The sequence below is a fragment of the Vespula pensylvanica genome, chromosome 18 (assembly GCF_014466175.1).
Source record: "Vespula pensylvanica isolate Volc-1 chromosome 18, ASM1446617v1, whole genome shotgun sequence".
In the NCBI taxonomy this organism is placed as follows: domain Eukaryota; kingdom Metazoa; phylum Arthropoda; class Insecta; order Hymenoptera; family Vespidae; genus Vespula; species Vespula pensylvanica.
In genome coordinates this window covers 1980687-1993186 of record NC_057702.1, presented here as the reverse complement: position 1 = coordinate 1993186, position 12500 = coordinate 1980687, and the positions used below count along the sequence as shown (strand labels likewise).

The 12500-nt window shown below is 32.0% G+C and overlaps 1 protein-coding gene across 2 annotated transcripts in view; it reads left to right on the top strand.

Annotated features, from left to right (window-relative positions):
- The window catches only part of LOC122635628, a 110017-nt gene that overhangs the window by 47183 nt on the left and 50334 nt on the right, over window positions 1-12500 (top strand). Inside the window, exon 1 of one of the 2 annotated variants that reach the window (XM_043826039.1) lies at window positions 4675-4974. The exons of the other annotated variant lie outside the window; for it this stretch is intronic. Coding sequence (XP_043681974.1) covers window positions 4956-4974 — 19 coding nt within the window. The 5' untranslated portion in view covers window positions 4675-4955. Of the gene's footprint in view, window positions 1-4674; window positions 4975-12500 lie in introns of those variants that run through there. 2 annotated transcript variants of the gene reach the window in all.

Genomic DNA, 12500 nt, shown 5'->3' with positions numbered 1-12500 from the left:
AGAGAGAGAGAGAGAGAGAGAGAGAAAGAGAGAGAGAAAGAGAGAGAGAGAGAGAGGGAGGCTGGGAAGGAGAGAGAGATAGGCTTTGTCTTTAGTTCGATCGCATTTGCCTCGATTTCTCATCGATTTCATTCGACAAGTAGTCTCAAACGAATTACTGCATGTATAATAATATATAAATGTATGTAAAAAATAATTAAAAAAAAATATATATATATATATGTAATGATAAAATATTATCGTTAACTAAATTATTCTTATTTTCTCATTAAAAAGAATTTTATTAATTTCCATATTCCATTTCTTTTTATATTTAAAAATCTTTTTTATATTTTTCATATATCACAGATCTAAAATAAACTAATGACAAATAAGTATAATGTTTTACGAATCGATAGGTGTTGGTCCTAAAGAAAAGAGTTCGTTGACCTCTCAGGTCGACAACTTCAATGTTGAGTTCAGTTCAAGGCGCACACAGGGTGGAACAATAACGTGGTTGATTGTAACGTAATAGTACTCACGGTGTTGGTATCAGAGATTCTTTTCATTGTTCCGAAAACCGGCTCCTTCTCTCCTTCTTTCAGCTAGCAACCGGCCATCGTGCTTCATCCTCTCTCGTTTGTGTCCTACAGAAAGCAAAGTTACCGGCCTCTCGACCTAGATTCCACACGAAACTTCACCAAGGAGATTGTCGGCTATTTATATCATATAGTACATTCTACGATTTTACTCCTTCGAATTTTATATCTCCTCTCTCTCTTTCTCTTTAATTTCTTTTTTCTTTTTTTCTTTTAATCTAATATCGTTCAATTACGATTCAATTTCTCTTCGTTGTTTTTTTTTTTTTTTTTTTAATTCTTTTAACGATTAACTTGATTATCACGAAAAAAAGAGAGAGAGAGAGAGAGAGAAAAATCGATGAATATTTGAAACATGTATTCAATATATATGGAACATGTATTCAAAAAATAATTCATCCGCCATCATTATAATTCATATTATATTTACTTGCGTTGTATTCACCGCTATGTAGACTCTTTATGAATCAGATTTTATGTACACACATGCGAGTATGAATGTTCTTCTACGATATAGTTAAATCTACAAGAAAGGAGATACTTATCAAGATCCTAAAAAAGAGAGAAAGAAAAAGAAAGACAGAAAGAGAAAGAGCAAGGGAGATAGAGAGAAGCCATCAGACTCACTCACTGCAGCCTGTTGACCTGCATTCGCCTCTTAAACGAAGTGGCATGTACCAGAAGCTTGCAGTCGAGCTTTCAACCCCTTCTCTCTCTCACTCTCTCTCTCTTCTTTACCACCTCAGACGTCTTCACTCTCGTCGTTGGCCCTACACCCTCCTCTCTCCTTTCTGAATCTTCTCCTCTTTCTCTTCCTCTTCATCTTTGTCTACGTCTTCGTCTTCTCTTCGTAGTTTCGTACGAGACGAGACAACCCAGACGATGATATTTTTTTTTTTTTTTCTGTACCATTTACGTATAGACTCGTCTTTGACTCGTCTTTTTGACTTTTCTAGGATCTCTTTTCTTTTTTTTTTTCTTTTCCTTTCTTTTCCTTTCTTTTCTCTCTCTCTCTCTCTCTCTCTCTCTCTTTCTCTATCTTTTCTTTTTTTCTTTTTTGGAATTCTCTTGCGACCTTAACCTTTTGGAAAATTTTTCACGTATTTTTCATCGCCAGCGTTGGGACAATTCTTTTGTACTTGTTTTTCTCTGAGAGTTCATTGAACTCTGAAATGCTCTCGAAATGTTGATTATTTTATGACGCGTCCCTTTCTTTGCCATTGTTTCCTTCGCTTTTATCGAATGGTATTTTATTTATTTTTTATTCTCTCTCTCTCTCTCTCTTTTTTTTGTTTTAATTCTTCTGCGACCTTAACCTATTGGAAATTTTTTATGTATTTCCCATTGACGATGTTAAAACAATTTTCTTTCATTTTTCTTGTCGGAGTTCAGTGAACTCTGGAACTTCTGAAAATGTTGATTTCACGATTAGTTGTTTGCTAAAACATTCTTGTTGAATCCTCTTGCGACCTTAATTCTTGGAAATTTTTCATATATTTTCTATCGTCGATGTTAGAATGACTATTCTTTTTTTTTTTCTTTTTTGTCAGAGTTCAGTGAACTCTGAAACTTTTGAAAATGTTGATTTTACGACGTGTTCTTTCCTGGAATCTTCTTCTTGAATTCTCTTGCGACCTTAATCTTTGAAAATTTTTCATGGATTTTCTATTGTCGGTGTTAGAATGATTTTTCTTTTTCAGAGTTCAGTGAACACTGAAACTTCTGGGAAATGTTGATATTACAATATGTTCTTTTCTAGAATTTTCTTGTTGAATTTTGAAAAATTTTTCATGTATTTTCTATTGTCGATGTTGGAATGATATTTTTATATGTTTTCTTTTCTTCTTCCTCTTCTTTTTTTCTTTTTTAAAGTACATCGATCTCAGAAAATGTTGAAACCACATGAAAGATTGAAAATGAAATTTGATTAGTTTTTCGTTTTCTCCTCAGAAAATGTTCTACTTTAAGCAATTCCAATATCAGTTGACTAGGTTAGACACCTGCTAGTATCTAATATACAGCACGCTGTAGATTGTACAGCTCTCGTTTTCAGCAAGTTGAAAGACCCACTCTTGACCGTGGCAGCCTCGACAATCTCATTTCCACAGGAATAGACTACCTTAGAGGAAGAGGTGGAGGTAGAGAAGGAGGTAGAGCTGAAGATCCTTAATTAACGTTTCTAACAACGTTGTGTGTGATGTACCACATCCTATATATATATATATATACGTATGTATATATATATTACACTAACGTTAGTTCGTGTATCGCTCAAAATCGTTTGTTAACAACCTGATCTAGTGATGAGATAAAATAATTAGATAAAGAAAGGATTAGATTCACAATTAAATTTTAAATAATTTTCCAAAAATAGATACGCGCGCGCGTGTGTGTAGGTATAGTTATATCTATAAATAATATTTCGATATATTATATTTTAATCCGGGATTATTTTTGTCTAAGTTAACGTTTATTCAAGCACAAACTATCGTGAGAGAAATATTATTTAGCATATTCTCTTAATACGAGGGAATTAGAAGAAGCGTGGGGTTCTGTAGCAACCGTGAGGCGAATAATTGGATTTATTACTTGACGCTGTTCCCTTGCGAGTCGTAAAGAGTAATTCTATGCATTCGCGATGACTAACCGAATAACGTTGACTTTTTCCAATTCTTTTTTCTATTTTTTGCTTTTTCTTTAGGGAGTTATTTCTATTCTCTCTCTTTCTCTCTCTCTCTCTCTCTCTCTCTCTCTCTCTTTCTGTTCTGTTAATTAATTAACACGTTGGATATATTCGTACGATGTCTTTCACAAATTTTCTTAAATCTAAAAGAAAATTCATCGTCGAAAATTCATTCGTTGTACAAATCGGAAAATTTTCTTTTCTTTTTTTTTTTTAGAATCGCGAAAAAAGAAGAGTTTTCTTTCCTTTTTTTTTATATATATATTTTTGCTTAACTTTTTTTCTATTCTTTTTTTCTTTCTTTCTTTTTTTTTTTTTTTTAATCGAACACGATAATTTTTGAACATTACTCTTTTTTTGTTCTCATACAAAATCCTTCAAATTGAATAGATGCATACCTATGTATGTATGTATATATGTACATAAATACTCCTATATTACATAACTACTCTACGTGCAAAGCATTTCACATTTCTAAGCGATTTATCGAGCGTAACGTAGTAGCCGAGACACAATGAATTACCACGTCGTATTACCCGAATAGCAAACGCGCATCGTTAAATTATCGTCCGGCTTGCACTCGCGAGATTCTACCCATCAAATTATCTACGCGTTTTCATGATTTACAGGATATAACTCGCGTTTAGTCTAATTACGATCTCGTAAGTATACGGTTATACAGATTTGTCTTAGAGAAATTTACAAATTGGATCACGACCGGATCGGATTCTTTTTTCTCATAAATTTTTTTTTTTTTTTTAATGAAACAAGTTTACTTACCAATCACAACTTGAACATTATTATCACGTTTGTTTGCGAGGAAAATAAATCGAATTGAATAATTGATTTGTTGCAATCAATTATTAATCTGTTAACTCCGTAGGATTTTATTTCTAGAAATGTTTATCCAGATTGGATAGTAAATAATTACTTGTCAAAGTGATTATACTCGTCAAACAGCTGTCGTGAAATTGGATTAATTTATAACGAAAACAAGAAAAAAAAAGAAAAAGAAAATAAAAAGATAAAAAAGTATTCTTAATACAAGATATGCTTCAACACAATTTTTATTATGACTTAGTCGTCGTGAAAAAAAAAAATATTAACACATGATTGACAGATTAATGAATTCCTTTTTTTTCCGTTTATTAGAATAGAATTTATTTTTCAATCAAATATAATATTACTAATCTGATTCATAGGGTATATATTGCATTAGAGATATTATATTTGATATATACAGTTATTATTAATAATATACTATATTTTTGCTCTTCAAAGAAATCTTAAATGCATTTAAAATTCTTAGCTGATTTTAAATAATCGATTTTTAAGATAGTAATCGATTGTTACGATTCCTATTTACGATATATACGTATGTATATGTATACGTATACACAGATACAATTATAGAATATTATTTAAAAGATATTTTTATTTCTTACACACGCTCGATCGCGTTTCCTTATAAAGATCAAAATGTTATCGACCTCGAGTGTCTATTCCAAGAATGTAAATAGGTCACCGAAGTTCATAATAAACAACACGATGAGATCAGCAGTAAAGAACCAACGAAGCGAGTCACTTTGTTTTGGTCCTGAGTAGTACGTATATGTTAACAAAAGTGTGTGTGTACGTTAATGCTAATAAAAACAAGTAAACGAACTCGAAGAGATTTTTTTGTCCTTGTGTAAATGTCAGATGTTTTCCAAGGTGTGTATATATATATGTATATATTCGTTACACGTTATACGTATCAGATTCAGGGCAGTCGATAACAAGCGTTCAACGAAGTTGGATGGATTAAATATAATTTCTCCCTTTTGCGTTTTATATCGACTAAATATTATATATTTATACGACATACAGGTAATTCCATTAAATATATTTTATTGGTGGTGGTATATTATATGAGACAAAGAAAAAATAAAGAAGTAAGACGTTTCGTTTGTAAAGAAATTTATTTCTTAAAAATGTAATATTTACAAATTACAACAGGAGAACATCGACAAATGGAGAAGAAATATCATCGAACGACGCAATAAACCAATTGATACGATATACGATACGCAATAACGATATTATACGATTTAATAATTTCTTATGATTACATGTACATGTTGCATGCTTTGTGGAAATACGTGTTATACGACGTAATAATAAATATACGATCGATAATTGGGTTAAGAGTTGAAATATATAATTTACGTTATAATAATAACATTGTTTTTTTTTTGTTAATTCACGAGATTTTTCTTTTCTGCGTCGTTGAATAAAGGAATAAGACGAATAATGATTAATAATCGAAATTAATCTACTCTTTTCTCTTCTTGTTTTCTACAAACTTTTCAGGTTTCATTGGTTAAAGGAACTAGAACGACAATAGCTCGAATGAATCGTTGAACTTCGTTTCAAAAGATAGATTTTATTCGTCGTGTTCATCGAGAAACCAAGATTGAGAAAGAAAGAGAGAGAGAAAGAGAGAGAGAGAGAGAGAGATAGCAGACTATTTCGACATCTCGTCTAGACATTAAGTTTTCAATTACCGTCGTCGTCCGTTCATCTTAATCTTCCAATTACGACTTCTTCCACAGATACGAAGATCTTATCCAGTTCAGTACGTTTGCCTTTTTAATGTCATGTCGATTAAGAAGCAATTATTCGACTAAATATTAAAAGAAAGGAAGGAGAAGAAAGAAAAACAAATTTACAATATTCGAACAAAAAATCGATACGTACGATCATTAATTTATTCATTAATTTAGATAGAAGAAACAGAATGTACTATGTAACAATCGATACAATAATTGAACGTATATTTCATAAGTTTAATGATAATTATCAAATGTCGTAAGCTCTTATTAATATTTTTTTAAATTACAAGAAAGAAGAGAAAAAAGAGAAAAGAATGAAAATAATATTTAGATCGACAATTGTGTGTGTGTGTGTTTATATATATATACACACATACACACACGTATATATATATATATATAAATTTTTTTTTCTTTCGAAAGAAAATTTCGATTATTATTTCGACGAATACATAAATTGAAAAATTTTGAAATGGTAGTATGTATATATATATATATATCTATATAGTTGGACAGCTAATTAAGATAGGAAATCGTATAGGAACTCGTTTATTTATGTCTACCATAGCCCATAGGCTCTCGTAGCGTAGTGAGATGGTAAAGCGAAACGTGGCAGTAAATTTATGGCGACATTGCGGTAACACTGTCGCCGACAATGCCAACGATCCTTCCTTTGTCTCGTCCTGTCGTCGGTACTTACTCGCACACGTGCATACATCACGCCTAGTTTCGCTGTTGCAGTCTCTCTCACTCTCTCTCTCTCTCTCTCTATCTTCTGGTATATAAGGACAAAGGAGTACATGTAACACGTTGTCCTTACGTCACTATATCAGAATTTTCTCATTCATGTCAACTTATTTATCATTGCGAACATTTTTATATTTTCCACGAATGTTGTTCATTCAGAATTATTACGCACGTTATATTTTTCTTCATAAATTTTCAGTACATTGAGAAACATTTCTCTCGATTTTCCGACTCCGTCAATCTTGTATACCTGTGAATAATTAAAACAATTTATTTGTACGAATCTTTTCTTTCTTGTTTTTTTTTTTTTTTTTCTTTTTTAATCAAGAAAAGGATCACGAAATTTTTATTTCATTCAAATATTATTCATTTTTAGGGACATATTTCGATTATACATACAATTATTTTTTTTTTTTCAAGAATGTAAATTATTTTAAAGGAAATAAGAAAGATAGTCTAGGTTTAATCAGACGATTCCTACGAATCAGTTTTCAAATGGTCGATCGGATCGAATGAAAGAGCGAGAGATGGCTAAGGGGAGGTAGGGTGAGTGGGAGGGAGAGAAGGGGTGAATGGTCGTGCGCTTGGCAGTGAACGGACACGTAGTGGGATATGGGATCAATGACGAGAGACACGTACTACTAGTTGGATGAGAACGTGAGTGGTGGTTCTACTATGTACATGCATATTTTCTATCTCTCTCTTCCATATATCTACGTATACATATATACATATATATACATATATATATACTCGTATTCATATTTGTATGTTATCTCTATTTTTATGTTTAGTTAAAACGTTTTATTATTCATGTGTTAAAAGTGTTGGAAAATATCTCTCATTAACTTTGTTATATATGTGTTATTTTTGCGATATTTTTCTTCTAACGTGTGGATACACACGTACACATATATATGTACGTATGTATATTGTTAAATAGAAGTCATTTCTATTTTCTGTTCGCGAAAGGAAACGTCAACGGAATATGCTGACCTATATTCTCGCTTTGTCCACGACATTCTCATGGAAGCAGAGAAAACCTTTAGATATATCGGACACCAATCTCAAATTGCGCGGTCCAAGTTCGTCTTTCTGGAGTATCGATATACCTACATAGATATTTCTTTTTCTTTTTTATAATTCTTTCGATTAAATAATGTAATGTTAAGAATTGAAATATCTTAGGGTTGAATTTAAATATATTTAAAACGGATCGATATTACACTTTGTATATTACATGAGAGAAAGAGGGAGAGAGAGAGAGAGAGAAAGAGAGAGAGAGAGAAAGAGAGAGAGATAGAAAAAGTAATCGAAAGATCGATAGAAAGGCAATTAGAAGTAGTTTATAAATTGAACCGGAGTCCATTCGAAAGGACTTTTCGACTCGTTGAAAAGTTTTGAAAGATAAGAGATTCGTGGCACGAAATTTTAGATAGACTACGTGCCGTCCTGCCTGGATTTAGATTTAAACTCTTTTAACGAGCTTTCAACACACACCAGACGAAATATGATTTGGTACGAGTTACTATAAGATTACTATAGGAAAATGAACTAAATTTTTTCGAGAAGAGGAAGAAAGAAAGAGAGAGAGAGAGAGAGAGAGAGAGAGAGAGATAAAATCGTGACATCAAACACCGTGGACCCAACATTTTACCCTTAGATAATCTCATCATTTATCACGATCAATATCATTAGTTACGATCGTATTCGTAGTCAATGTAGATCGTTAGAATCTGTTTTATCAAGAAAGAAAGAGAAAGAGAGAGAAAGAGAAAGATGTATGTACACACACACACACACACACATATATATATACTGTCAGCCATTACCGAGGTATATAGCGCATCTCCGATCTTTCGTTCGTTGTAGCAAAACGGAAGCTGTGTGTGCACGTACGAGTCGTTAATGATCGCTATCATCTCTCGTTTTAGGATAGCTTCTAGCTACGAGAAACGGAAGAGAGAGAGAAAGAGAGAGAGAGAGAGAGAGAGAGAGAGATTTTAATTGTAGACAAAGATGTTCTACAGTGTTATCGTTTTCAACTATCTTGTTCGAATTTCCCCTTCCTTTCTTTTGTATCCTCGATCATTCATTGATTACATTTTTTCATTCACCATAGTTTCTCATATTATTAGATACTATTATTTTTTTCATTAATCACAGGCTTTCGTATTATGATTTACTATTATTATCGTTTATTACGAAGCATCTGTTATATAGCATTACGTATTATATTAGATATATTATGTTCTAGTAGAGATCGTGAGAAATTCTATACTAAGATGTGTGTGTGTGTGTGTGAGTGAGAGAGAGAAAGAGATGGAGAGTAAGAATGAAGGGATGCGATAATTGGTTTCGCTAGCTAAAGTAAACTGTTTCTTCATGGAAATCTCAAGGAAAGAGTTAAGAGAGAGATAGAGAGAGAGAGAGAGAGAATTAGAAAAAGATGAAAGATAAGAGTAAGCAAGAGGTGAATAGGGCTATGACGAACATCAGTGAATAATAACTCGCCAGGAGAATAAATCGATCGGAGATCTTTTATAATGATTGTTGAAAAACGTAATTGTTTGCATAGGATAAATTTTATTTCCACGATATTACGTTAAATTATTATTATTATCATTTTCTTTTTCTCTTCTCTTTGCGTTGCGTAATTAATCGATTTATCGTTGGATTTATTGTCCGAAAATTGTATAAAAACAGTCGATTGAAGCGTTATAGGAAAATCTTTGTGTTTGGATCTATATGGGCCTATATATCTAATACCTATGTATCTATGTATGTACGTATGTTCTCAAATTCTCAAAATTGCTTAAGCTTGTATTGTAGATAAAATCGAAATGGATAATTCTCGCAATAAACGAAGTATTAACTTTTGTTTACGATCGATTCGAATTTTTGTTAATATTTGGAGTTCCCCGCGAAACGAACAATTCTCCTCTGATATGTACATAGTACATACATACATACATACATACATACATACATACATACATACATACATACATACATACATACATATATACATATATACATATATACACATACATACATATGGTATGGTTATTGATATATCGTGCTATAACCATTCGGGACAAATCGGCCGATACTATTACGGCGTTATACGTCGAAGTGGAAATTGAAGCGATAACTCCCATGATGGGGGAGTTCCCGGTTATCGTGGTAAAATTGTCTCGAATACGTGTACGGAAGATGATCGTGATATTCGTACGTGTATGCATCACTATTCTCAATGATTTATGTTATTCGTCATAATTGAGCAAATACGACGATGTTTGCTATAATCAAATAAATACACACACACACACATATATATATATATATATTTGTCATTCGTTAGATACGTAAGAATTTAATAGGAAATAAATCTGCAAGCACAGGATGGACCATCAAAAATTACCAAGTGATTTTTTTCTTTCTTTTCCCTTTCTTTCTTCTCTTGTAATAACAAAACTGCTACCCCTAATGGAGAACTTTTCTTACGAACTGAAAGAAAAGAAATGTAGCCCAGAAAGATTCGAAAAAAGTGTAATTGATTTTTAGAATCACTTAGGAACTTTTTTGTTTACTTAAGAACTTTTTTGGGCACCCTCATCCTCATATTTTTTTTTCTTATAGAAACGAACGATCTTCGTTAATGATGAGCTTTTGATAGATTTAACAAAGAGAGAGAGAAAGAGGGAGAGAAAGAGAGAAAGAATGTGACAGAAGAAAGGGAGATAGAGAAAAATGTTATATCAAGTTCGAATTTTCAAGCGTTAATTCATGCTAATTTATGATAGCAAAGTGGATCAATAATATACGTCGAAGGATATCTCATTGTCAGTGTTAGAACGGTCGAGAGAACCTGGAAGTTATTAAAAGTCAATAGAAAGTGGGAATTACGTTCTCCCATCTCCGGTTATTCTTGTTTTCGCAGGGTGATTGGGTAAGAGATTAAGCTCTCGTTAATCGGGATTAAAGACCGAGCTTAAAGCGAATTTTCCTGGTAGTTCTTGTGAAAGCATTCGAAATCCCCGCGGCTTTTCTTCGACGCGACGTTCGCGCCAGGGAAAACCGGTAAAGGCAGATCCTTTTTTTTATTCTTTATCAATATTTGATGCCTTTTGTCTTTTAAAAAATTTCATTTTTCATGACAGACCTAACCTCTTAATAAATATTTTTCTAGGTAATCGATTAATCGCAATTAGATTCGAACGAAAAATCGCGTTAAATGCGATTGATTTTAATTCAACGTGAAAATTAATTCTCGGCTGTCTCGTTTAAAAAGAAAAAAAAAAGAGAGAAGAATATCTCGAAAGATATTTTTGCGATCAATAAAATGCGAGAAAAGAAAAGCTAAAAGAAAAAAGGAAAGAAGAAGAAGAAAGCAAAAAAAGGGATCTATAGATCATCTATCAATGAAGTAATTTTTCTTCTTCTTTCTTTTTGCTTTTAATTTTTTTTCTCCGCTCCCAAGGATTTTTCTTTCTCCTTGCAAATATGAAACGATGAAAAATGCATAATGCATATTCTCTTTCGATCGAAGGATAAAAAAAGTAACCGGCGTAAAAGTGTCAACGAACTCGTGAATTCGATAGAGAATCTTTGTTACTTCGTTCGACTTCGTGAGATCGAGAGCGTACGTGAATCGACTCTTCGATCGAGAACTTCGAGAAGTTTTCTTCTATGTGTCAAACAAGAAAAGAAAAAGAGAGATAAGAGAAAAGAGAAGAAAGAAAGCAACGATCTTTTCTGTAAGTGCTTACATGTTTTCCAAAGCTATTATCGGACGTGAAACGATTTAAAGAAACTGAAACCACGACAAGTTTCTTCCTTTAAACGATCTATATTTTATACTATATGTATAGATATGTATACATATATATATATATATATATATATATGTTTTATTTTATTTTCTTTTTTACTTAAGACAGGGAAATAGAATAAAAATTTTTTAAATCAAATATAATTATCCTCTTTCTCTTATAATTATTTATAGATATGTATATATACATGCGTTAAGATACATGATATATATATATATATATATATGTATATAAAATTAAATACGTGTAATATCCATACAGAATTAAATACACAATTCATACAGAATTACAATAAATGTATAATCTATTGAAAATTAAATACGTGATCCATAGAAAATGAAACAATAAGTATATGATCCATACAAAATTATATACACGATAGAAAACTAAATACGCCAGAAGTTCTACAGAAAATTAAATACATAATTTGTTTGAAGTTACATATAAAAGGAGAACAAAAAATATATCAAAGAAAATTGCATTCAATTTGTATTAAATAAGAACGGTAAAATAAAATTGAAATTCATTGATAAAATATAACAAAACGAGCTTCTATTATTTTCTAAATAATACGTCAAGATACGTCGTACATGTAAAAATTAAAATACATACACGTAACAAAAGTTGAGTCTAGAAAAAGAAAAAAAAAAAAGAGGACAAAAAGATAAAAAACAAAAGGAAAAAAAGGATTATATGCAATATATCGAAGAGAGAATGTGTCTGTGTGTGCTCGTGTGAGAGAGACAAAAGAGTAGGGGGTAGAGTATCACATTTTACAAGACCATTTGGATGATAACAGAATCGTGAAACGTGCGTATGTGTGTATGTGCGTATGTGTAGTATTCACATAGAATGTGCATCGAAAGTGAGATAGCCATCATGTATTGTACATACATACATACGTAGAAGCTTAACAAGCATAATTGGAGCAGGTGGTCGACCGGAGCTGCGGTAACTCTGCATACCTAACTACCCCAAAGGTATTCTATTCTCTATCTGTATATATATATGTGTGTATGTGTGTATGCCTAGCTCCACCACTCTTGTTGTCGTTTCTCATCCC